This window comes from Heloderma suspectum, chromosome 2 (genome assembly GCF_057233095.1).
Source record: "Heloderma suspectum isolate Gila_16-S chromosome 2, 16-S_ref, whole genome shotgun sequence".
Taxonomy (NCBI): Eukaryota; Metazoa; Chordata; class Lepidosauria; order Squamata; family Helodermatidae; genus Heloderma; species Heloderma suspectum.
The window spans coordinates 399,879,854-399,907,536 of record NC_139459.1 but is presented as its reverse complement, the minus strand read 5'-3'; the positions used below and the strand labels follow the sequence as shown (position 1 = coordinate 399,907,536).

Genomic DNA, 27,683 nt, shown 5'->3' with positions numbered 1-27,683 from the left:
TTATGCTATGGGTTTCATCATGAGATGCTCCTTTGTATTCAGATCAGGCCTCAGGATAATAATGTAGCACTTAGGAAGAAAGATGCAGCCCAGCAACCCAGCACTGGAGGCCAAGATGGAGAAGACCTGCACAGCTACCATGTATTTCCCCTTGGTGCTCAGGTAGGTGGGCACAAAGGACACCCACACGCTGCAGAAGACCAGCATGCTGAAGGTGATCAGCTTGGCTTCATTGAAGGCCCCAGGCAGCTTCCTGGCTAGGAATGCCACCGTGAAGCAGGTGGCAGCCAGGAAGCCCATGTAGCCAAGGGCAGTATAAAACATGGAGACAGAGCCTTCGTTGCATTGCAGGATGATCTCTCCTGGCTGAGAGTGCATGTCAGAGTCTGGGAAGGGTGCATATGTCCCCAGCCAGATGGTGCTAATGCCAGCTTGAATACTGGAACAGGAAATGACAATGGAGTTGGCCAAGCTCTGCCCCAGCCATCTCCTCACTCTGTTCCCTGGCTTTGTGGCCAGGAAGGCCAGCACCACAGTGATCGTTTTGGCCAACAGAGATGAGACGGCCACCGAGAAGATGATGCTGAAGAGTGTTTGTTGGAGAAGGCAAGTGACTTTTCTTGGCCGGCCAATGAAGAGGAAAGAGGACAAGAAGGAAAGCAGGAGGGAGACAAGGAGAATGTAGGAGAGGTCCCGGTTGTTGGCTTTGACTATTGGGGTTTGTAGGCATTTTATGAAGATTACTAATATGAAGCCTGTGGTGAAGGACAAGAACAGGGCAAAGGAAGCCAGGATGATCCCCAAAGGTTCTTCATAGGACAGGAAGTTTATAGTCTTGGGGACACATTGATCTCGGTCCTTGTTTGGATGCCGATCTTCTGGACACTTGGTGCAACGTTCTGCATCTGGAAAGAACAAGAGTAACAACTCTCTTATACCATTAGCAATCTCTGCTCTTTTACATTCCATCAAATATATTCTTTCTGACGTAATTGACATCATATGTTAATTCATGAATGGTTTTGGTCATTCTTGCTAGCCTTCACCATTCTGCTCTGTGAGCAACCCATCTTTGGTGTTTCATGTACTTAAATAGGTCTTTAAACCAGGAATGACACTTTGTAGATAAAATTGCTTGTATTTGTGCCAACTTGGATGCCATCATTTTGACAGAGTCTGATATGGATGGGGCTGGTGCACCATCTAGTCATGTTATGGATACCTTTCACCTTGTGCAACCTGAGGACATGGACAAACTGTTTGGAGGATTGAGGCCTGCTACTTTAGATCCTTGTCCATGCTGGCTCGTGAAACCTGCCAGAGCTGGGCTGGATATCTGGGCCGTCGAGGTGGGAAATGCCTCCTTGAGGGATGGTGAGGTCCCTGCAGCTCAAAAGAAGCTGTGGTGAGGCCCTTGCTGTAGAAACCCAGTGTAGATCCTATAGTTTTGGATAACTACCACCCTGTGTCAAATTTGCCATTCTTTGGCAATGTGATGGAGCATGCGGTGGCCTCACAACTCCAAGCCATTTTGGATGAAACCGATTACTTAGATCCATTCCAATCAGGTTTCAGGACTGGTGATCCAATCGAAACAGCCTTGGTTGCCTTGGTTGATGACTTATGCTGGAGAATGGATGGGGGAGTGCAATCCTGCTGGTTCTTATCGACCTGTGCTGTCAGTGGATTTCAATACTGTCGACCATGGTAACGTTCTGGATAGTTTATCTGGATTGGGCTTGGGATGCAAGGTTTAAAGTGGTTCTCATCCTTTCTGGAGGAGTGGTCTCAGAAGCCGGTGCTGGGGAACTTCTGTTGCACCCCCTTGCCATTAGCCTGTGGGGCGCCACAAGGTTCTATCTTGTCCCCCATACTTTTTAACATCTACATGAAAGTATTAGAGGAAGTCATCAGGGGGTTTGTGCTGAAATAAAAATGTCATCAGTATGCTACTGATACTCAGGTCTACCTCTCATTTCCATCTGCACATCTCAGGGAGGCTGTGGAACTCTTGAACCAGTGTCTGGAGGCTGTTGGGGATGGATTTGGGTGAACAGGCTGAAACCTAATGCGGAGAAGATGGAGGTACTGTGGTTTGGAAGACCAACTACTTCGGATGGAGGTTTACACCTGGTTAGATGGGGTTGCACTCCCCCTGAAAGACCATATGCACAGTCTGGGAGTCCTCTTGGACTCCGAGCTAACTGGGAAGCCCAGGTGGCTGTGGCATCCAGGAGTGCATTTTACCAGCTTAGGCTGGTACGCCAGCTGTGCTCCTGTTTGGAGAGGATGCACTTTGCCTCAGTTAGGGATGGCAGAGAATTCTGCCACGGATTTCAGTGAGGCTGAATGCACTGGCATTCAGCCCCCCGAAACCCGTGGTGGAATGGCCTCCCACCCCCTGCCACCCCACGGAATCCCCCCTGGGACGAAGCTTACCTGGGGCAGGTGTTCTGGCAGTGGTGGCTCCAGCAGGGGTTCCGGCAGCGGCGGCAGCTCTGGCAGCGGCGGCGGCAGATGGTCTCTTGGCCGGCTGCTGCGGCCGCAAATGGCGGCCGCTGTAGCAGCCGCCATTTGCGTCCTGCCAGGCTGCTGTGATAGGCTACGTCAAATGGCCACTATGCCATTTGAGTAGCTGCCTTTACCATGATAGACTATGTAAATACTTACGTAGTCTATCACGGAAAGAGCAGCGGCGCAAACAGCATAGCGGCCGCCATTTGCGCCCCTGCTCTTTGCCGTGATAGGCTACGTAAATACTTACGTAGCCTATCACGGCAGCCTGGCAGGACCTCCCCCCCCCCCCACAAATCTAAGCTGTGAAAAGGTAAGTGACTTTCTTACATCCCTAGCCTTAGTTATCCAAGCACTAGTGATGTCCAGGCTGGACTATTGTAATGCCCTATATGTGGCTGGCTTTGAAGATGGTTCAGAAACTCCAGCTCATGCAGAATGCAGTATTGGTGGGTGGGATTGGATCATATAATGTCTGTACTGCACAAGCTACACCGGTTACTGCTGTGTTTCTAAGCCCAATTGAAAATGCTGGTTTTGACCTTTAAAGCCTTAAACCGTTTGGGACCAAGTTACTTGAATGACTGCCTTTACCCATATCAGCCTGCCTACACTTTAAGATCAGGAAGAGAGGCCCTTCTCATTCTCACACCCATAAGAGCAGACAGGTGAGTGATCACACGTGAGAGGGCCTTCTTTGCAGTAGCCCCATACCTCTGGAACAAGTTGTCATTGGAAGTCTGCAATGCTCCATCACTGCAGCCTTTTAGGAATGCCTTAAAAACATATTATTTAACTGAGGCTTTCTCTTTACACGACTGCTGTTGTTGCTGTTGCTGTGATTATCTTTGACAATGGTCAAGATGATCACAGTGTAGAGCTGTACCAATGGAAAACATGTCAATAAAGTGTAAGATACTGTACTCATTAGATACGATACCCATTGCTTTTAATATTTTATCTGTTTTTGTGTATTTTCCTGCTGTGAGCTGCCTTGGGAGGGCTTCTGCCCTGAAAGGTGGCCAAGAAATGTGGCCAAGAAATGTTTTAAATACATACATACATACATACATACATACATGCATACATATGTCCTGCAGGCCTAACCTGGCACAATGAGGTTCCAAATCAAGCCTGTGAAGCTGTCATGGATTCCTCCAGGTTGCAAGGCTTGGAATTCAAGTCCCACCACATGGAGGAATCCCTGCTCTCTCTTCTTACTTTTTGATGATCATTTGTTAATAAACTCAAATATTACAAAATGCCGTTAAGCCTCTGCTGACCTCCTTTCAAAGGAAACCAAAGCTTGGTAAGCACTCCATCCCTAGAATTTTTCATCATGCAGTGAAGTGCGGTGAACATATCAACATTAACCATGGAGGATGCTCATGCAACTTAAAGTGCAGAAGGCACCTATCGGAGGTTCATACTGACCCCTGCCCCATCCAGGGCCTCTCAGTCCCCCAGGTCCATCCTACAACATTGTTTCTTGTCAGCCACGTTGAGAAATCAGTCATGGCTATTATCAACCTAGTAATGAAAAGGTTTTGAACTTGAGCACACTCCGGGAGAGAGCGGAGGACAGGAAGGCCTGGTGTGCTATGGTCGATGGGGTCACGAAGAGTCGGACACGACTTAACTACTGAACAACAACAACAACTGAAAAGGTTAAAGAATATTGTTGATTGGGTTTGGATGAATTGTTGACTGGATTCTGCAAACTCCTAACCCTAAAATGATAAGATGAGCCAGAATGTTCTTTCTTGATAACTCCTGGACTTGGGAAAATGCCAACAAAAGATGGAGTGATGGTCAAGATGATCCCAGCTTAAAGATGTACCAATGGAAAACGTGTGAATAGAGGGTAAGATACGGCATGACTAGATAAGATAAGATACCCAGATAAATGAATTCTGAAGACCATCTACAGACATTCCTGGAAGAAAGGGGGGTGAGACGTGGGATAGGGGGCAACCTGTCTCTGATAAGATTTTGAAAGCTTCTTAAAAGAAACTGTGAAGGTTAAGGCCTATAGAGGCAAAAGGAAAGCCTCAGGCTTAGAGGATGGGGTTTTTCGTTTGGGGCATGGGTAACTCTGAGAGGAGTAGTTTCATTTCTCCACTTAAATTGGTGGAACCCTCAGTAGCACGCTGTGACGAGTTTGCACGGCACTTTGAGGATAAAGTCGCTCAGATTCGTCATGAATTGGACACCACCATTAATGCAGTTCCATTGGTAGAGGTGTTCAGAGCACTGTCTGGTCCAGTTTTATTGGATGAGTTTCAGTTACTGAGGTCTGAGGATGCAGACAAGGTGCTTGGCCAAGTCCGATCGACCACTTGTGTGCTTGACCCTTGCCCTTCATGGCTTATTAAATCAAACAAGGAGGGGGTGTCCGGCTGGGTCCAGGAGGTTGTAAATTCCTCCTTGAGAGAGGGAGTGGTGCCTGCCGCTTTAAAAGAGGCGGTAATTAGACCACTCCTGAAAAAGCCTAACCTGGACCCAGAGGATGTTAACAATTATAGGCCAGTGGCCAACATCCCCTTCCTGGGCAAGGTGCTTGAGCGGGTGGTTGTAGGACAGCTCCAGGCACTCTTGAATGAAACGGATTATCTAGATCCATTTCAATCGGGCTTCAGGCCTGGTTTTGGAGCGGAAACTGCCTTGGTCGCCCTGTGGGATGACCTCTGCCGGGAGAGGGACAGGGGGAGTGCGACCCTGTTGATTCTCCTGGACCTCTCAGCAGCTTTCGATACCATCGACCATGGTATCCTTCTGGATAGGTTGTCTGGGTTAGGAGTTGGAGGCACTGCACTACAGTGGTTCCGCTCCTACTTGGATGGCCGATTCCAGAAGGTGGTGCTGGGGGATTATTGCTCTGTGCCATGGCAATTGTGCCATGGGGTTCCACAGGGCTCTATTTTATCCCCCATGCTGTTTAACATCTACATGAAACTGCTATGGGAGGTTATCTGGAGGTGTGGGCTGAGGTGCCATCAATATGCAGATGACACCCAGCTCTACCTCTCTTTCTCATCAAAACCAGGTGAGGCAGTGGCTGTTCTGAATCAGGGCCTGGACATGATAATGGACTGGATAAGGGCTAATAAACTGAAACTCAATCCAGACAAGACAGAGGTACTGTTAGTGGGTGGTTCGTCTGCCCGGCTAGGTGATATTCAACCTGTTCTGGAGGGGGTTGCACTCCCCCTAAAGGATCAGGTTCGTAGTTTGGGGGTGCTCTTGGATCCAGAACTGTCACTTGAGGCACAGGTGAACTCAGTGGGATGGAGCACTTTTTATCAGCTTAGGCTGGTATACCAACTACGCCCTTATCTGGACAGAGATAGCCTTGCTACAGTTATCCATGCTCTGATAACTTCTCGTCTGGATTACTGCAATGCGTTAGACGTGGGGCTGCCTTTGAAAACGGTCCGGAAACTTCAGCTGGTCCAAAATAGGGCAGCAAGATTGTTAACAGGGACTGGCCTTTGAGCTCATATTACGCCAGTACTTTTCCAGCTGCACTGGCTGCCAGTCCATTTCCGGGCCCGATTCAAAGTGCTGGTGTTAACATTCAAAGCCCTTAACAGCTTGGGGCCAGGTTACCTGAAGGATCGCCTCCTCCCATATGTGCCTGCCCGGACCTTAAGATCATCGTCAGCGGCCCTTCTCCGTGAGCCCCTGCCAAAGGAAGTGAGGCGGGTGGCTACTAGGAGGAGGGCTTTTTCTGCTGTGGCACCCCGGCTCTGGAATGAGCTCCCTAGTGAGGTTCGCCTGGCGCCTACATTGTATTCCTTTCAGCGCCAGGTGAACACCTTTTTATTTTCCCAGGCATTTTAGCATTTTAGCTTTCTAAATTTTTATCTTTGCTGTTTTAAATCTGTATTTTAAACTCCTGCACTGCTGCTAGGTTTTATTGTGGTTTTATTGTTATATTGTGGTTTTAATGTTCTATATATTTTAAATTGTTTTATTGTGTGTTGTTTGGTTTTAATTTTTGTGAACCGCCCAGAGAGCTTCAGCTATTGGGCGGTATAGAAATGAAATGAATGAATGAATAAATAAATAAATAAACAAATAAGTTTAATTTCTTCAGGGTAAAGCAGTACTTTCAGTTTTGAGGAAGGAGGGTATATAAAGAGAGCGAGACAGCCAGGGCCTGAAGTGTGAGCAGAGTCTGAAGTTGAGCAGGAAGAAGCAGCCTAGAAAAGTCTTAAAACAGCTAGAGTTAAGGAACTTGCATTTTGCAGACTTCATTTTCCTTTAACGCCTTTTGTATCACCCAGCTCTATTGTGTGAATACCTTTAGTTGTCGTTTGTTTGCTTTAAATCTACTAGTAAACTGTTGTGGTTAAACCCTGTGTTTATGTCTACAACCTAAACTCTGAAGGAGGCAAGAGATCCTTCAGGGGTTGCTCAGGGGCCAGGTCATAAGTGCTACCTTGACAAAGACATTTAATAAATTTCAATTTACTTTTGAGTCTGTGGTAATGGTTGCTTATTTGGACTTGGCTTGGTTACCCACCAGGGTTCCTGGAACTCAAATAGTCTAAGTTCTGAAGATAAACCAGATGAAATTAACAGACATTGCAAGGAAGGATCCAGGTTTAGAAATGCCTTCAAGAAAACCATCACAGGAAATGTCTGTATTGGTGTTTGCCCTCACCCCGTTCCAGGCTGCCCTGTCCTCTGGATTCACCCACCTTCCTGGGTGGAGATGGTGCCTTCTCCACAGGGATGACAGTCATGGCAGCAAATTGGCTTTCCTTCCCGATCCACCTTGAAGAATCCAGGGCGACAGCTTTCCACACACCTGGATTGTGGCAGGGGCTAAGGATAAAAACAAAGAATGTCAAGCAAAAATGCGTTAGGACTAATTTATCTGCAGAAATGACATACAGGGTTGAAAGGATTGAACAGGATCTGTGGGGTTTAACTCGAAGTCTGTAAATGAGGATAAGCATGTGCAACTATAAAAGCATGCCCGGAACAGCCCAGAGGACTTCTGCTATTGCGTGGTAGGGAAATATAGGGTTGTACGAAACCCACTTACAGTTCTGCTCTGGGTGTCCGCAGGTGGGGGTGAGGCAATCTGTCCCTCCCCCCGCTGGCTCCACTCCGCCGTAACTCCGCAGAGCCGCTGGCCGGGTCCGTCTGCAGCGGGATTTCCGTCTGCTTCCGGGCTGCAGCCGCAAATGGTGAAAGTCTACATAAATATTTATGTAGGCTATCAAGGCAAAGAGCAGGGACGCAAATAGCATCCCCAATGCCAGACGCCATTTGCATCCCCAGTCCGGGGCAGCAGATGGACGGCAGCAGCGGACGGACCCGGACCAGCTGGCAGGAGGTAGGGTCCATCTGGGGAGGATTTCGGGTGGTGGCGGGGGGAGTAGTCCGTTTCACCACGGACTCCGGGGGCCGGATTCTAAAGAATCAGGCCTCGTTGGAGTCCATGGTGGATTTCTCCACCATCCCTAGAGAAATGTAATAAATGAATTGAAAAGAAACCACACATTCCTGAATTGTTTACTATCCCTGGGGCCTCCCCTCCTCTTGCTCTGTTCTTTCCCTTGAGTCAAATTCTAGATTGGAATCACCTTGGGGCAGGGACCTGTTCTCTTGTAGTCTGTAAAGTCCCATGCTCACAGGTGGTGGTGGTATATCAATAGATGAATCATTTAAATCACCGCCCCCCCAGCAGGTGTTTGAAGGCAATATTCCGGGTGCACGGATGGGTAGCAGAGCTGGGGAAAGGCTCGGCTCCCACGGAGATCTGGGATGGACAGGGAATCAAAGGCAGCCTCCTCTCGAACAGCCTTCGCCAGGCTGGTGTCCACCAGATGGCTTGTGGCAGTGGGCATGCCAGCTGAGAATAAAGGAAGTCGCTGTCCAACTCATCTGGAAGGTTAGGGAAGGATGTCCTTGAGTCTGTTGCATGCTTTAGAGGTCAAGACAGGGTAAATAAAGGCAGTGAAATGAAGCCAATGATTTCCCCCCACCTTGTTGAGCCATTTGGGCCACACAATAGCATCCTGGTCAATGGTGAACTTGAGGCCTGGAGATCCCCATCTTTCCATACTCCCAAACTTCACTCTAATGACAGACGTATTTGGAAACTTCACCCAATTAATGATGTCAAAGTCGGCTGCCAGCTCTCCCTTCTCGTCCAAATACACTCCATCTATGGATGTATTGTAAAAATGGGAGCTTCTCAGAAAAGGATGAAGCTAGAATGGCAGAAGAAACACCAGCATTGAGGAAACATGAAACCCCATCCCATATCTCAGTTGTGCTTGAATCTAGTTCCAGGCCCAAGTGGATGGGTATGTGTTTTCACATTCGGAAGGAACTGGATTTCATCCCCAAATGCCTTTTCTTTGCTTTAGCAGTTTGGGAAGCTGAAGGCATTAGACATATACATTTGTACTGCAATCTAGGCCTGGTCTTGCCCTCAGGGAAAAGGAGTCCAGCCACTTTATGGGGCATATTTTGGGCACCATTAAAAGGCAGCAAACTGTCATTTATGTAATCGTGCCTGAAACTTCAAGTGACCTCAATAGGATTGGCTTCTGAGTAGGCACAGGTTGGTTTGAGCTGTGAACATTGTACGTTTAGTATGCGCTTGGGAGAGAATCTGAATTTCTTGCCTGAAGCATCAAATTGTACGAGTTCATTTAACAAAATGCTTCTAGTGAAACGTATTGTCTGCTTGATACAGAAGATACATTTAATACAAAAGGTTTAATCCAAAAAAAGTAGTAGGGTGTTAGAAAATGTGCTTGTCTAGACACATTTACAAATTTTGTGCATGTTCGCAAGACACATATTTACTAAGGGAGCATCAAACTTTGGTATTTGGCTGGAGGGTTGATTCACACACACACTGGCTTCTTCCAAAACAGGGCAATTTATTAAATCCAATCAAGAAGTTAAAATGTGATCTCATGAATTTGGGAAATTAACTAGTGGAGAGTTCTGTGACAACTTTTGGCAACAGTCATTAGAAATGTGCAACAGTTGAAATTGGGATGGGAATATTTATTTATTTATTATTATTATTAAATTTATTAATCGCCCATCTGGCTGGTCACCCAGCCACTCTGGGCGATGTACAACACACAATAAAACAGTTTAAAACAATAAAATTCTACAGTAAAAACATTTTCTAAAATACCCTAACCCACCCCAAATGCCTGCCTGAACAACCACGTTTTTAATGCATGACGGAAGCTCATTAAAGAGGGGGCATGGTGGAGTTCCCTAGGGAGGGAGTTCCACAGAGTAGGGGCCACCACAGAAAAGGCCCTCTCCCTCGTCCCCACCAGTCTAGCTGTCCTGGCTGATGGGACAGAGAGAAGGCCATCCGAGGCTGATCTTGTTAAGCAGCCTGTCTGGTGCTGCTGGAGGCGCTCCTTAAGATAGGCTGGGCCGGAACCATATAGGGTTTCAAAGGTCAAAACCAGCACCTTGAATTTGGCCCGGAAAACAACTGGTAACCAGTGCAACTCCTTCAGCACTGGAGTGATGTGATCTCGCCGGCGGCTGCCTTTAATCAGGCGAGCCGCCGCGTTCTGTACCAGCTGCAGCTTCCGAACCGTCTTCAAGGATAACCCCACGTAAAGTGCATTACAGTAGTCTAAACGAGAGGAAACCATGTGTAGCAGCCATGTCGGGGGTCAGACTAAGTGGTCTCATGTTCTTGCTGAGCTAGCATAGTTTGGCAGGAACAGCAATGTAGAGACTTCCCCTGTCAGCAAGCCGAATTGCACAACACAGTCATGATTTTGCCTTTTTGCTTACTGCAAGACTGTATCCTTGTTCTCAAGATAGAATGTCCTATGGCCCATTTCCTGTACTATAAACAACTGTACCAACTGTAAAACCACAGGAGAGGGGGTGGGAGAAAGGGTCGCTTGTGCGTCATCATCTCTATAAAAGTAATGTGTGGCTATGCCTCGGAGCTTTTGGCTCTTTGGAAAAGATTCCAGCCTTAAGCCCGCGCGTTAAATAAAGAATACTCATTTTTCTTTACTCCGTGGTCTCTCTGACTCTGATTTCTGCTACATAAATGGTGCCGTGACTCGGATGTGGCAGGCTCTGAGACAGAGAGGTGGCAGTTGCCTGCTCTTTATCGCTGCACCGGGAGGGAGAGCTCGGCGCACGCCTCCCTTTCTTGGCGCCACCGACCTTTTTGTCGGGTAAATGGGAGGGAGCCTGCGCCGGGATCGCCCAAACGGCAGCGAGCAGCAAGAGAACCTTGAGAAGCGGAGAAAGGAACTTGAGCCCTGCCTGTATCGCAGCTGCAATTGAGTTGAAACCCACATTGGAAGCCTTCAGGAGTAAGGCAAGTATGGAGTAAAAGTGGGCCCCGCCTTTAGGGAGAAAGGCCACTGGGCAGAAAAAAAGAGGGCCCCGCCTTATGAAGAAGGTCAGTGTTAGTATACGTATACGAAAAGAACCTACTCCTTGCAAGTAGAAGGGGGGCCTGATCACACCCCCGAGCGGGCGCCAGTACCCAGCACGCCAGTACTCAGTAAGAAGCTGAGGAAGCTGGGGAAGCCGCTTTCCGCTCTGGTGAAAAGTGGGAAAAGTGGGTGGCAGGGACATATGGATGCAGTAGAGAGATTGATGATGGTGTAAGTGGCTACTGCGGTTTCTGATGCATACCGTTGACCGTCCGGGTGCCCAGGCCAGTAGCAAAGTGCGTGGTGTGAAATTCCTTTTGTGTTGGCCAGTGAGACCCCTTCCTCACTGACCAATTCCCATTCCCTCCTTGTGTCTGTCTTTATCTTAGGAGAGAGGCTATGGGAGGTGGGGGAAGCAAGACTTGCACCCCCTTGAGATGTTTAAAAAAAAAAAGGAAAAAGATTTTTTAAAAAGGATTCAGAATAGAGAGAGGAAATAGCAAAAAAGCTCAAGGTCGAGCTGAAAGGAAAAAAAAGAACAAGATCTGAGGCTGTTAATCAGAGAAATGTTGCAAGACAGCCTGACTTTTGACGAAGCGTGAGAGTGTGAGGCTGAAGAAGTAACCATTAGCCTAGTGCGCCGGGAGAGCAGCAGGAGAATTACCCACAACGTTCTGAGTTGTGCCACATCATCACCTCGCCTAATTGAGATGAAATCCCTAAGAAATGGAAACTGAAAATGAAGACCCAGAAGATGAAGGCAAAATAGAAAATAAAGGTGAAGAATCAGCCCCCAGGGCACAGGCTAGACCCCTCTTCGAGTAGAAAGTGTGCCATGCCCATAGGACGGTCCCAAGGCAGAATGAAGCGGAGAGACCATGATAAAGATCTCTGTCAAAGTAGCCGTGTTTAGCTTTGAACTGTCCTAGAATTTCATAGAGCCTGTAGACCATCAGCTATATGATTTCTGAAGAGCGTAACCATTAAGCTTTTGCCGTGGGATTCCCTGCAATAAAGAAATCTCACTGATTTGAGTGTCCAGTGTTACACTGCCTGAGTGTGTGTGCTGAAGAGACCGAGAAACCAGACAGCATGTTCCTGGCCAAGCCAAAATCACGCTACTACCATGCTCCTGGAAGCTGCAATAAACTGTGTAAGCTGAGAGACCCAACCTGATTGAGAAGAAAAGAAGATATTAGAGTAACTGTCTTGAAAAACAGTGAAATCTGTGTAGCTGGCTGGCTGACGCTGTCAGTGATGTTACAACTTTAAATTAAGACTGTTTTCCTGTTTGAGACCCCAGCGAGGAAAGCTAACCTGAGTTATTTGTTGCCCGTGCCAAAGCAAAGATTTGGCTGCCCTGTACCTCATCGTGTCCTGTTTTAAGCTTGAGATTTACAAATACAAACAAACTGGGAAGCTTGCCTTTGAAGTCCTGCAAATCACCCCACCGCCTCCCCGAAGATTAATGGCTGCCTGAAAAAAATGCAAGTATAAGGCGATGCCCATCACCCCCCCAGTGTCCTGAGTTTCGGCACTTTGCTTTCGTGTACCAGATTAAAGGAAAGAGAAAAAAGAGTAAGTTTTTAAAATGTCTAAGTCTGTATGAGCTTATCTCCATCAGCGTTCTCAGAGCCAGGGGGAGTCACCCAACTCCCTTGCTGGTCTGGCCTTGGCAGGCAGAGAAGCTAAAAAAGATATCTGTGAGAACCTGACGGAAGTAAAATAAAATTTACAGAGGAGTTGCCCAGGTTAAAGCGTCACGGCTAGAGAGCTGAGCTGTGCCGTTCTGTTTAGACAGAGGCCTTGCTAAAAAGTTAAAGGCCCTTGTCTGTCAGAAGGGGTGTAGGGCCACACTTCCCCTTTTTTAAACTGATGCAAAAGTAGGGAGCCGTTGCTGGAAACATCTCATCTTCATTGCCCAGAGCCTTCTCTGTTTGGCTCCATCATCTGGGCTTTTTAGAGACACTCTGCACATGGACTAAAATTTTGAATTGTCAAAGACTTTCCATGGACAGTGCTGTGAAGCTTCTCATAAACTTGAACTCTCATTGCTGTAGACCGTGTGTCTGTGTTTGTAGTCAGCTCAGTGTACAGCAGGCTAAGTTTGATCTATAACTTTTAGATTTCCTTCTGCCAGAACTCATGCAGCATAGAGTTGCCGATGCAAAAATGGTGACCTAAAACTCTTTGCATGTGTGAGTATGCCCGTCCCTTGATTTTAATGGGCCCTGAGCTTTCAGCCAGAAGAGCAGTATAATTGCTAGATCTGCTCCATCATGCCTTACCATGCAAAAAGTGTTTTCCATTCATTGTGTTGAATTGCAGAAAAAGTTTGTTGTGTATATTTTATGATTTCTTAAATATCATAAAATATATGTGATATTTGCAGATTAGTGTTAGTTGCAACTCCAAATAATACTAAGTGTGGTTCCCAATGGATGACAAGGAGAAAGAAAAAGGCAAGTAGAAAAGAAGGAATAGAGAAAGTAGAAGACAGATAGAGAAAAAAAAAAAGAAGAAAAAGGAGGCAAGAAGCAAAGAGAGAAAACATTTGTAGAAAAGAAGCATGGCCATAGTTGCCCCCAGGATAAATTAAAAGCAGCTGATTGTGCCTGAAGGTTATTAGCTGGGATAAAGTAGCCACAATAATGTAATAGTTCTTTAAGATAAAAAAAAAAATGTAACTAGAAAAAAAAAGAACAGCCTATCCCAAATGTGTGTCATTGAGACTAGTGTAAGGCAGAAAAGTTTAAGTAAGTGAGTTTAACTTGCAAAAAGACAAGGCTGGTGCATAGAGCGGAAAGTTTTATATAAAAAGTTTAAAACATGATCTGCAATACAGGCAGATCAGCAAAAGAGAAAAAAAGCAAGAGAGGGAGAGAGGTTTCTCTCTCCCAACACACAAGCGGGGCTAAAGCGCCTCACCCAGTATCAAACCCTGCTGTTAGAAGCCATGACAGCAAGTATAAAAAAGACAGTTAATATAACCAAAGTGTCTAAAGTGCTGCAAGGTGCCACCGAAGCCCCCAGAGCGTACTTGGAGCGTCTTTTAAATGCCTATTGCCAGTATGCCCCCTCGACCCAGAGGCCCAAGAAAACGTAGACGAAGAAATAAAAAAGACCCGGCAGAGGCAGAAGATTCTTAAGAAAAAAAACAGTGTGCCCAGTGCAGACAAGATAGACATTGGTGGCGTAAATGCCCAAATGAAATAAATCAAATACATGAAAGAAAAAACCAAAGGGGCCAGAACAGGCGAGGGAAGAGACAGCTTAGTTAGCAACCAAACTAGAAAGCAGGGGTCTATAAAAATGTATAAAGAAGCCCCCTTCATTAAAGTAGCTAAAGCCAAAAGTCTTAAATAAGACAGACTGGGCCCCCTTAATCTCAGCCCTGGGAAGCCCCTAGTCACTGCCACTGTGAGGGGCCATGACATTGACTTCATAATTGACACTGGAGCAGCATCAAGAGCAAGCAAACGTTAGCCTTAAACAAGAAGTCCAAACACTGGGCAAAGTTCTTCAAGCCCAGCGTCGCTTTGTCTTAGAAAATAAGCCCCAATTCCCATTACAGAGATTCATCCTTTCCAACCAAAAGATAAAGTATGAGTTAAAAAGGAAAAAAATGACCCTTTGACTCCCAGATAGAGAGGACCAAAAACTGTTGTACTTTCCACCCCCACAGCTATGAACTCGTGTACATTAAACACGAGTCAAGAGAGCGAAAAGAGGGGAATGGACTGTAAACAGACATCCTAAAAATCCTTTAAAAATCATTCTGAAAAAAGCAGTAAGAAGACTCAGGCTAGACCTTACTGTGGACATACCCTGCGTACGGTCAGACCTGCAACTGAAGAATTGAAAAAGGGGACTAGACCCTACTGCAGCTTGCCAGGTAAATAGCTGCCCGGCGTACGGTCAGATCCCAAAGAAGATCAAACATGAGTGTTGTAGTGTTAGTAGTGTTGCATTGTGTTTCCTTAATAAGGTGCAAAAAGAGGGGCCTGCCCCTGGAGAAGGTAGTTTGTCCCAGCAATTTGCTGATAATTACTGGCTTCACTTAGCTAACATCACTGAGATAAAGTATTTTTGTTTACCAAAAGATATACCTGCAAATAGGCTTATTAGCTCTTGCCTAATACCTGTCTGTAGACATCCTGGGAAAATTCAAAAAGATACCATGTTAAGAGTTTATGGTGTAAGTTTAACTTATTCCCAAAATGCTAATTGGGGCGTGGTTGCAAAGATCCTACCCCCTACAGAGTTCACTCTACGCACCCCCATCGTTGCTGAAACAAATGCTACGTGTGCACGAATGCTTAATTGTCAAAAATTTTCCAGAAAATATAAAGCTATCCCTGGCCCCCTTCCACTGTAATAAAATTCAAAACATATCTTTTAATGATGCCCACATACTTTTGCCTCATGGATAGTTTTATTTATTTATTTATTTATTTATTGCATTTATACCCCGCCTTTCTCCCTCTCGCAAGGAACTCAAGGCGGCTTACATTATCCTCCTCCTCACCGTTGTATCCTCACAACAACAACCCTGTGAGGTAGGTTGGGCTGAGAGTCTGTGACTGGCCCAAAGTCACCCAGTGAGCTTCCATGGCCAAGTGGGGACTAGAACCCGGATCTCCCGGCTCCCAGTCCGTCACTCTCACCACTACACTACACTGGCTCTCTAGTTTTAGACATGTAGTTCCCGCACTTAGTCATTCATTCCTGCCAACTTGTCTAATAACCACCCATGTTGCCTCAGCCGCCTGGTGCCAATTCTTCCCTGTGGCCCGAGAAAATCCGTCGACGGCAGCCTCGAGCACTCCAACTAACTAAAAATTGTAATAGTCATGTGCAGTTATATTCTGACTCAGAAAAATTGGCCTTAGCAATGTCACTGGTTGGGGTTCCAGGTTTAGCCTTGGCTGATAGTCTGGAGATCAACCGGTTAGCTTGCAGCTTAGCCAAAAGCATAAATGCCACCTCACGAGCATTGTCATTATTAAATAAAGAGTTGCGTGATCTAAAAGGTGCGGTTCTAGAAAATAGAGCTAGTATAGATTACCTCTTCCTTCTTTATCATTTAGGTTGTGAGACACACCAAAAGCTCTGTTGCTTTAACTTAACTGATAATGGCAATGCTGTAGATGAACAGATCAACAAGCTGCACCAAATAGTCGCTGACATCAAAATAAAGCAACATAATTGGCTCGACTGGTTAACCTCTTGGCTTCCAGATCTCAGCTGGCTCAAAGCATTATTTGTTCTGATTTTACCAGTAGCAGTAGTAGGAGTACTGTTATGCCTCTGCATCCCCTGGTTTATGCGTTGCTTAAACAATCTGTTTATTGCCTCAGCCACAAAAACAGCCGCCCGCTATGCTTTAATAGCTCAACAAGATATTAAATAAAAAAGTTGCCATAAAAATCCTGTGTTATGCCTTACCAACCGAGATGTCTACTTGTGTAATGAAATGCTATAATTGTAATAAAATTATGCATTTAAGGGGGGAATGTAGCAGCCATGTCGGGGGTCAGACTAAGTGGTCTCATGTTCTTGCTGAGCTAGCATAGTTTGGCAGGAACAGCAATGTAGAGACTTCCCCTGTCAGCAAGCCGAATTGCACAACACAGTCATGATTTTGCCTTTTTGCTTACTGCAAGACTGTATCCTTGTTCTCAAGACAGAATGTCCTATGGCCCATTTCCTGTACTATAAACAACTGTACCAACTGTAAAACCACAGGAGAGGGGGTGGGAGAAAGGGTCGCTTGTGTGTCATCATCTCTATAAAAGTAATGTGTGGCTATGCCTTGGGGCTTTTGGCTCTTTGGAAAAGATTCCAGCCTTAAGCCCGCGCGTTAAATAAAGAATACTCATTTTTCTTTACTCCGTGGTCTCTCTAACTCTGATTTCTGCTACACGATAGCCATACTATCGATGGGTTAAAATCTGTTGTTTCTGCATTTGGTGGATTGTCAGGGGCCTTTTGTTCCATCATTCGCTCATCAACGGAAATGTTTTTTTTTTTTTAATTTCCCAAATTTTCGCAAATTTGCACTCGTGGAAATGCACAAATCCCCCCCATGTGCATTTTCATGTTTTAGTCTAAAGGGAAATGGACATTTTCATCCAGTGTTTTTAACATTTTGTTGTTGTTGTTGTTGTTCAGTCGTTCAGTCATGTCCGACTCTTCGTGACCCCATGGACCATAGCACGCCAGGCCTTCCTGTCCTGCGCTCTCTCCCGGAGCGTGCTCAAGTTCATATTCATTGCATCAGTGATGCTATCTAGCCATCTCATCCTCTGCCGTCCCCTTCTCCTTTTGCCTTCAGTCTTTCCCAGCATCAGGGTCTTTTCCAGGGAGTTTTCTCTTCACATTAGGTGGCCAAAATATTGGAGCTTCAGCTTCAGTATCTGTCCTTCCAATGAGCACTCAGGGTTGATTTCCTTTAGGATGGACTGATTGGACCTCCTTGCAGTCCAGGGGACTCGTAAGAGTCTTCTCCAGCACCACAGTTCGAAAGCATCAATTCTTCGGTGCTCAGCCTTCTTTATAGTCCAGCTCTCACAGCCATACATTACTACTGGGAAAACCATAGCTTTGATTAGACGGACCTTTGTCGGCAAGGTGATGTCTCTGCTTCTTACTATGCTGTCTAGGTTGGCCATAGCTTTCCTCCCAAGGAGCAAGCGTCTTTTAATTTCATGGCTACAGTCACCGTCTGCGGTGATCTTGGAGCCCAAGAAAGTAAAATCTGTCACTGCTGCCATTTCTTCCCCTTCTATATGCCAGGAAGTGATGGGGCCAGATGCCATGATCTTCGTTTTTTTAATGTTGAGTTTCAAACCAGCTTTTGCACTCTCCTCTTTCACCCTCAACAAGAGGCTCTTGAGATCCTCTTCGCTTTCTGCCATTAGGGTGGTACCGTCTGCATATCGGAGGTTGTTGATAATTCTCCCAGCAATCTTAATTCCGACCTCTGATTCATCCAACACGGCGTTTCTCATGATGTACTCTGCATATAAGTTAAATAAGCAGGGTGACAATATGCAGCCTTGTCGTACTCCTTTCCCAATTTTGAACCACTCGGTTGTTCCATGTCTGGTTCTTACGGTTGCTTCTTGACCCTCATACAGGTTTCTCAGGAGACAGGTAAGGTGGTCTGGTACTCCCATCACTTTAAGAATTTGCCACAGTTTGTTGTGATCCACACAATCAAAGGCTTTAGCGTAGTCAATGAAGCAGAAATAGACGTTTTTCTGGAATTCTCTTGCTTTCTCCATGATGCAGCGAATGTTGGCGATTTGATCTCTAGTTCCTCTGCCTCTTCGAAACCCAGCTTGTACTTCCGGTAGTTCTCGGTTCGCATACTGCTGAAGCCTAGCTTGTAGGATTTTGAGCATCACCTTGCTGGCATGTGAAATGAGCGCAATTGTGCGGTAGTTTGAACACTCTTTGGCGTTGCCCTTCTTTGGAATTGGAATGTAAACTGACCTTTTCCAGTCTTGTGGCCACTGTTGAGTGTTCCAGATTTGTTGGCATATTGAATGCAGCACTTTAACAGCATCATCTTTTAGGATTTTAAATAGCTCGGCTGGAATACTGTCATCTCCACTAGCTTTGTTGTTACTAATGCTTCCTAAGGCCCACTTGACTTCACTCTCGAGGATGTCCGGCTCAAGTTCAGTGACCGCACTATCATGGTTATCAGGGACATTCAGATCTTTCCTGTATAGTTCTTCTGTGTATTCTTGCCACCTCTTCTTAATCTCATCTGCTTCTGTTAGGTCCCTGCCTTCTTTGTCCTTTATCATGCCCGTCTTTGCACAAAACGTTCCCTTGAGATCTCCAATTTTCTTGAAGAGATCTCTAGTCTTTCCCATTCTGTTGTTTTCCTCGATTTCTTTGCATTGTTCATTTAAGAAGGCCTTCTTGTCTCTCCTTGCTATTCTCTGGAACTCTGCATTCAGTTGGGTATATCTTCCCCTTTCTCCCTTGCTTTTCGCTTCCCTTCTTTCGTGAGCTACTTGTAAAGCCTCATCAGACAGCCACTTTGCTTTCTTGCATTTCTTTTTCTTTGGGATGGATTTCGTTGCTGCCTCCTGAACAATGTTACGGACCTCCGTCCATAGTTCCTCAGGCACTCTGTCTATCAGGTCTAATCCCTGAAATCTATTCCTCACCTCCACTGTATATTCATCAGGGATATGATTTAGGTCATACCTGAACAGTTTAGTGGTTTTCCCGACGTTCTTCAATTTAAGCCGAAATTTTGCAAGAAGCAGCTCATGATCTGAGCCACAGTCAGCTCCAGGTCTTGTTTTTACTGACTGTATGGAGCTTCTCCATCTTTGGCTGCAAAGGACATAATCAATCTGATTTCGATATTGACCATCTGGTGATGTCCATGTGTAGAGTCGCCTCTTGTGCTGTTGGAAAAGAGTGTTTGCTATGATCAGCATGTTCTCTTGGCAAAACTCTATTAGCTTTTGTCCTGCTTCATTTTGTACACCAAGGCCATGCCTGCCTGTTATCCCGGTGATTTCTTGACTTCCTACTTTAGCATTCCAATCCCCTATGATGAAGAGGACATCTTTTTTTGGTGTTAGTTCTAGAAGGTGTTGTAGGTCTTCATAGAACCGATCAACCTCAGCTTCTTCGGCCTCAGTGGTTGGGGCATAGACTTGAATTACTGTGATGTTGAATGGTTTGCCTTGGATTCGTACTGAGATCATTCTATCATTTTTAAGATTGTACCCCAGTACTGCTTTTCCCACCCTTTTGTTGACTATGAGTGCTACTCCATTTCTTCTAAGGGATTCTTGCCCACAATAGTAGAAATGATGGTCACCTGAATTAAATTCGCCCATGCCTGTCCATTTGAGTTCGCTGATTCCCAAGATGTCAATGTTCAATCTTGCCATCTCATGTTTGACCACCTCCAGCTTACCTTGATTCATTGATCTGACATTCCAGGTTCCTAAACAATATTGTTCTTTACAGCATCGGATTTTCTTTTCACCACCAGACACATCCACAGCTGAGTGTCCTTTCGGCTTTGGCCCAGCCACTTCACTCTTTCTGGCGCTACTTGGAAATACCCTCTGCTCTTCCCCAGTAGCATATTGGACACCTTCCGACCTGAGGGGCTCGTCTTCCGGCGTCATCTCTTTTGGCCTTGTGATACGTTCCATGGGGTTTTCTTGGCAAGAATATGGAGTGGGTTGCCATTTCCTTCTCCAGTGGACCACATTTTGTCAGAACTCTCTGCCATGACCTGTCCGTCTTGGGTGGCCCTGCACGGCATAGCTTATGGCTTCACTGAGTTACGCAAGCCCCTTCGCCACAACAAGGCAGTGATCCATGAAGGGGTTTAACATTTTACCTACGACTAAATTTGTGTAACATTTTGGAAAGTAGAAACAAAAATGGTCCACAAGTCTGTGGAATCCATGTGACTCTGGGAAATGCAAACTCATTTGATTCTGTTCTGGTTTTCTCCAACATCACTACCTGCAGCCAATCAGAACTGCAGCTTGCCTAAAAAGTTTAAAAATTCCTGGCCTAACACCAGGACCAGTGGTCCAGCCTTGCACGCATAAGTAACTGATGGGAAGTTATTGTTGTTGTTGTTGTTGTTCAGTCATTAAGTCGTGTCCGACTCTTTGTGACCCCATGGACCATAGCACGTCAGGCCTTCCTGTCCTCCACTCTCTCCCGGAGTGTGCTCAAGTTCATATTCATTGCATCGGTGATGCTATCTAGCCATCTCATTCTCTGCCATCCCCTTCTCCTTTTGCCTTCAATCTTTCCCCAGCATCAGGGTCTTTTCCATGGAGTTTTCTCTTCGCATTAGGTGGCCAAAATATTGGAGCTTCAGCTTCAGTCTCTGTCCTTCCAATGAGCAGTCAGGGTTGATTTCCTTTAGGATGGACTGATTTGACCTCCTTGCAGTCCAGGGCACTCGTCAGAGTCTTCTCCAGCACCACAGTTCGAAAGCATCAATTCTTCAGCGCTCAGCCTTCCTTATAGTCCAGCTCTCACAGCCATACATTACTACTGGGAAAACCATAGCTTTGATTAGATGGACCTTTGTCGGCAAGGTGATGTCTCTGCTTCTGACTCTGCTGTCTTAAATTTGCCATAGCTTTCCTCCCAAGGAGCAAGCGTCTTTTAATTTCATGGCTACAGTCACCGTCTGCAGTGATCTTGGAGCCCAAGAAAATAAAATCTGTCACTGCTTCCATTTCTTCCCCTTCTATATGCCAGGAAGTGATGGGGCCAGATGCCATGATCTTAGCTTTTTTAATGTTGAATTTCAAACCAGCTTTTGCACTCTCCTCTTTCGCCCTCAACAAGAGGCTCTTTAGATCTGCTTTGCTTTCTGCCATTAGGGTGGTATCGTCTGTGTATCGGAGGTTGTTGATAATTCTCCTGGCAATCTTAATTCTGACCTGTGATTCATCCAACCCGGCATTTCTCATGATGTACTCTGCATATAAGTTAAATAAGCAGGGCAACAATATGCAGCCTTGTCATACTCCTTTCCCAATTTTGAACCAATCGGTTGTTCCATGTCCGGTTCTTACTGTTGCTTCTTGACCCACGTACAGCTTTCTCAGGAGACAGGTAAGGTGGTCTGGTACTCCCATCTCTTTCAGAATTTGCCCCAGTTTGTTGTGATCCACACAATCAAAGGCTTTAGTGTAGTCAATGAAGCAGAAATAGACGTTTTTCTGGAATTCTCTTGCTTTCTCCATGATCCAGCGAATATTGGCGATTTGATCTCTAGTTCCTCTGCCTCTTCGAAACCCAGCTTGTACCTCTGGTAGTTCTCGGTTCACATACTGCTGAAGCCTAGCTTGTAGGATTTTGAGCATCACCTTGCTGGCATGTGAAATGAGCACAATTCTGTGGTAGTTTGAACACTCTTTGGCATTGCCCTTCTTTGGAATTGGAATGTAAACTGACCTTTTCCAGTCTTGCGGCCACTGTTGAGTGTTCCAAATTTGTTGGCATATTGAGTGCAGCACTTTAACAGCATCATCTTTTAGGATCTTAAATAGCTCAGCTGGAATATTGTCATCTCCGCTAGCTTTGTTGTTACTAATGCTTTCTAAGGCCCACTTGACTTCACTCTCGAGGATGTCCGGCTCAAGTTCAGTGACCGCACTATCATGGCTATGAGGGCCATTAAGTTCTTTCCTGTATAGTTCTTCTGTGTATTCTTTCCACCTCTTCTTAATCTCATCTGCTTCTGTTAGGTCCCTGCCTTCTTTGTCCTTTATCATGCCCGTCTTTGCACAAAACGTTCCCTTGAGATCTCCGATTTTCTTGAAGAGATCTCTAGTCTTTCCCATTCTGTTGTTTTCCTTGATTTCTTTGCATTGTTCATTTAAGAAGGCCTTCTTGTCTCTCCTTGCTATTCTCTGGATCTCTGCATTCAGTTGGATATATCTTCCCCTTTCTCCCTTGCTTTTCGCTTCCCTTCTTTCCTCAGCTACTTGTAAATCCTCATCATCAGACAGCCACTTGGCTTTCTTGCATTTCTTTTTCTTTGGGATGGATTTCGTTGCTGCCTCCTGAACAATGTTACGGACCTCCGTCCATAGTTCCTCAGGCACTCTGTCTATCAGGTCTAATCCCTGAAATCTATTCCTCACCTCCACTGTATATTCATAAGGGATATGATTTAGGTCATACCTGAATGGTTTAGTGGTTTTCCCTATGTTCTTCAATTTAAGCCAATATGTTGCAACAAGAAGCTCATGATCTGAGCCACAGTCAGCTCCAGGTCTTGTTTTGACTGACTGTATAGAGCTTCTCCATCTTTGGCTGCAAAGGACATAATCAATCTGATTTCGATGTTGACCATCTGGTGATGTCCATGTGTAGAGTCGCCTCTTGTGCTGTTGGAAAAGAGTGTTTGCTATGATCGGCATGTTCTCTTGGCAAAACTCTATTAGGCTTTGTCCTGCTTCATCTTGTACACCAAGGCCGTGCTTGCCTGTTATCCTGGTGATTTCTTGACTTCCTCCTTTAGCATTCTAATCCCCTATGATGAAAGGACATCTGTTTTTGGTGTTAGTTCTAGAAGGTGTTGTAGGTCTTCATAGAACCGATCAACCTCAGCTTCTTCGGCCTCAGTGGTTGGGACATAGACTTGAATTACCGTGATGTTGAATGGTTTGCCTTGGATTCATACTGAGGTCATTCTGTCATTTTTGAGATTGTACCCCAGTACTGCTTTCCCCACCCTTTTGTTGACTATGAGTGCTACTCCATTTCTTCTAAGGGATTCTTGCCCACAGTAGTAGATATGATGGTCACCTGAATTAAATTCGCCCATGCTTGTCCATTGTAGTTCACTGATTCCCAAGATGTCGATGTTCAATCCTGCCATCTCATGTTTGACCACCTCCAGCTTACCTTGATTCATTGATCTTACATTCCAGGTTCCTAAACAAGATTGTTCCTTACAGCATTGGACTTCCTTTTCACCACCAGACACATCCACAGCTGAGTGTCCTTTCGGCTTTGGCCCAGCCGCTTCACTCTTTCTGGCACTACTTGGAAATACCCTCTGCTCTTCCCCAGTAGTATATTGGACACCTTCTGACCTGAGGGGCTCATCTTCCGGTGTCATCTCTTTTAGCCTTGTGATACGTTCCATGGGGTTTTCTTGGCAAGAATCCTGGAGTGGGTTGCCATTTCCTTCTCCAGCGGACCACATTTTGTCAGAACTCTCTGCCATGACCTGTCCGTCTTGGGTGGCCCTGCACGGCATAGCTTATGGCTTCATTGAGTTACGCAAGCCCCTTCGCCACAACAAGGCAGTGATCCATGAAGGGGGGGAAGTTATATGTATACCTAATTAAATATGTATACCTAATTCAGTGATTGCTACTGCAGGATACAACCTTGTCTATGGCATCTGTAGGGTTATTAGGCAAGACTGCTTTCCACTACCATTTTCCCTGCTCATGCCTGGCACCTCCGAGACAAGGTTTTTTTGATGTGGCCGCTTCTGTGGTTGCCAACGATCATGAGAATCTGTCACGACCGAGCGGATAGGTTTAATACCAAAATATATGTTTAATACAAAATAATGGTGAAAAGCATAGCTTGGCACAATAGTAACAGTCACCTGAAAATTTAGGAAGGTACATACGGATGAAATCCTAGCAGCACGTGAAGCCATCGAGACACCCAGTCTACACTCCAGCATTACAGAAAAAAGTGGGCCGGATGAACTGAAGCAAAGGCCGATATTATTCATTTATTAACAATATTTATTGCCCGCTTCTCATTTGAAACAAATCCTGAAATGGTTTAGACAAGGATAACAACGAAACAAACACACAAACACACACACACACATCCACACACACATGCACAGTAATATCATGAGGCTGGCCCAAATGAACAGATACATTTTCAATAAATGCCTAAAACATACCAGCGTTGAGGCCTGATGCACGTCAGACCAGAGACCATCCTACAGAGCGGGTGCCCCTGAAGAGATATCCAAGAGAGCCAGTGTGGTGTAGTGGCTAGAGTGCTGGACTGAGAGTCGGGAGATCCGGGTTCTAGTCCCCACTCGGCCATGAAAGCTCACTGGGTGACTTTGGCCCAGTCACAGACTCTCAGCCCAACCTGTACGCCGCCTTGAGTTCTTGGAGGAAAAAAGGTGGGATATAAATGTAATAAATAAATAAATAAATAAATAAGAGACGGCCCATCTCTGTGTCTTTGCTAAACAGAAATCTGTAGGCTACAGCACAGATAAGAAGATCAAGGTGGCCTGGGAAGCTGGAGCAGGTGGAGACGTTCCGTGAAGCAACCTGGTCCTAGGTTGTGTAGGGCCTACTAACACCAGCAGCTTACACCTAGCTTGGTAGCAGACTGACAGATTCCCCACTATTACAGACTCCTGGAGACAAAAGAGGGAGGGAGGACCACAGTGGAGCCAGGGGAAGTACCAAAGTACCACCACAGTCAGAGGGCAGTGAAGGCTCAGATACAGACAGCAGTAGGACTTACTGCAGAGGTGGCTTAGAGGGCACAACATTTCAACCCACCATGACAGGGTCTATTAGAGTCTATTTTCAAGTCAGCTATTCTGTATTCTGTACAATCGATTGCCATGCTCAGCAGGGATGTCTGGGATGGAAAAGGGAATACCTGCCATGGTTGCAGCCTTTGAACGCCCACCCTGTCTCCACCCTCCACCACCATCCTCCTGGATCTGGACGAATCAGCAGCATCTAAGGCATGGGCCACAGCCTGGATGGTGCTGTAAATGATGTAGCTGTCAAGAGACAAGACTCTCTCCATGTCCTCTTGGGGCAGGGCCTCCAGTTTCTCTTGCTCTTTGCACCTTGTCCAGCCTTTCACAGAAAATGCATGCTTTGAGTAGGAACAACTGAATGCTTTCCCCCAAACTGCTTCAATAGCAGAGAAAAGAAGCCAAAAATTATCATATTTTGTCACTTCCTTTGTCTGAATGAAGAAGGAAATTATACCATGGATGTTATGGACAGGTAGATTGCTAGTCATCAACTCCAAGGTGGCATCCCACAAAGCTGTTGTGATCCAGACTTTCCCTACGATGGGTTTAAGGAAAGTTTCAAAGAATTGTTGCACAATCATTATTCCTTGAACGAAGGAAGTAGTCTCTGCACAATAAACAAGGACATTGACTTGTCTCCACTTGTGGAATGACAGATGAAGGAGGTCTGTATACTTTCTATTCAATCCTGAGATGCTTTCTAAGACACAAATGCCATTCCTGATGAGCTCAGGTGTCAAGGTCCTGATGAACCTCTCTCCGTTGTCTGTGTCTGGAGCAACGAGACCTGTCATTGTCCACTTGAAATGCAGGAGCAGTTTAACAATCCCTGGGTACTGGATTCCTTCTTTGGGGACCCTCCGGATAAAAAAAGGGAACTGACTTTTATCACTCAGAACAGGAGAAACAGAAACATAAGTGACCTGGGACAGAAAGGAAGAGACTGCTTATTTCTTTTGGTTCCATTTCTATTCTCCATCACATATTTCTGAAGTGTGCCCAGATCATACCTCTTCACAGGGAGTTTCTCTGTGCCATACTTCATACCAATGGAACAAGTTGTCTTAGTTTTACGCTAAATAAAATGTTCAGACGTTGTACTGATGGAATCCAGAAAAATACAGATTCCTGATACTTCTATAATGGAATCAAGTTCCCAACAGTTCATCCCATTTTCCCAGGAGTATTTAATGTGGCCAAGAAACAGTAGCCAGAATAGGAGCACCCTTGATTCTTAGAGGGGCAACATATTCCCACCCGCCATCGCTGGTGTCCTGAGTGCCCTCCTTGCTTTCTGAGCTATATGAATGAGGAGAAAACCACACATGATGTTAATCGTATGATTTTCCCTTGAGTGTAAAACATTTTTTCTCCAAAAGCTAGCATCCCCCCCCAATCCAGATTAGCACCCTGGCATGTATGTGTGATAGGGGAATTTAACCGTTTGCTCCCCAATGTGGGGGGAACGCACACTGATGTTCTCTGGAGAACATATAGATATCATAGAATCATAGAATCATAGAATAGTAGGGGTGGAAGGGGCCTACAAGGCCATCAAGTCCAACCCCCTGCTCAATGCAGGAATCCAAGTCACAGCATCCCTGACAGATGTCTGTCCAGCCTCGTCTTGAAGGCCTCCAGTGTGGGAGAGCCCACCACCTCCCCAGGGAATTGGTTCCATTCTTGTATTGGTCTAACAGTCAGGAAGCTTTTCCTGATGTTCAGCCGGAATCTGGCTTCCTGTGACTTGAGCCCATTATTCTGTGTTCTGCACTCTGGGATGATCAAGAGATGCTGGCCTTCCTCTCTATGACAGCCTTTCAAGTACTTGAGGAGAGCTATCATATCTCCCCTCAGTCTTCTCTTCTCAAGGTTAAACATGCCCAATTCTTTCAGTCTCTCTTCATAGGGCTTTGTTTCCGGTTCCCTGATCATCTTTGTTGCCCTCCTCTGAACTCTCTCCAGTTTCTGGAGAACACCCCAAGTGGAAGTAGTCCCATCCTGCGATCCCCCCACCCCACCTGTGGGATTTTGTAGATGCCCAGCATGGTTGAAATCTGGATGGAGATGTCAGAGTTTGTCCCTTCAAGAACAGCCAGTGGGTGATTCCTCCTTCCACAGTTGTAGTTGGGGACATTTGCCTGCCCAGGAGAGAGCAGGTCAAGCAAGGCATCAGATGTCACTCTTGCATTGAAAAAGTTGTCATGGATGTTGTAGCCCAGGGTGATGTTAGGTAAGATTCTGGGATCCTGGTTGATCTCCTTAATGGCAAACAGGAAGGACAGGATATTCCAGTACCTCATGGGTGCTTTTCTGAAGAAGAAGAAGAAGAAGAAGAAGAAGAAGAAGAAGAAATGTATGTGACGTATTGCCATTCTGTCTACAATGAAAACTCCAATATCCCGTTGTTGCTTCTATGCCTTCACAAGCCTTTCCAGGCAATTTACATCTCTAGATTAAATTCTTAGAACTTTACTCATGCTAACATTGGCCAAGAGGAAAAAGCAGAAGGAAGCCAGCAAATCTCCAGACAGGCGCCAACATTCCTTTGTATTCACTGGCTGCTACAGACATTCATATTTAAACAAGCTCTTCCTAAATTACTATCGATAGTTTTATTGGTGTAACTTGATTTGAAATAATTCTATTTATTTTTAGTTTGATTTCTACTGTTCACCACTTAG

At 45.7% G+C, this 27,683-nt stretch overlaps 1 protein-coding gene across 1 annotated transcript; it reads right to left on the bottom strand.

The window, feature by feature from the left end:
• LOC146356619 (vomeronasal type-2 receptor 26-like) lies at positions 1 to 27,683 on the bottom strand. The gene is made up of 5 exons (XM_084830224.1): positions 27,021 to 27,683; positions 25,113 to 25,922; positions 8,517 to 8,744; positions 7,221 to 7,347; positions 1 to 905 (listed from the first exon to the last, which is right to left on the bottom strand). Exons 1-5 carry the CDS (start codon positions 27,372 to 27,374, stop codon positions 1 to 3), a joined length of 2,424 nt encoding a protein of 807 aa, XP_084686350.1. The 5' UTR covers positions 27,375 to 27,683.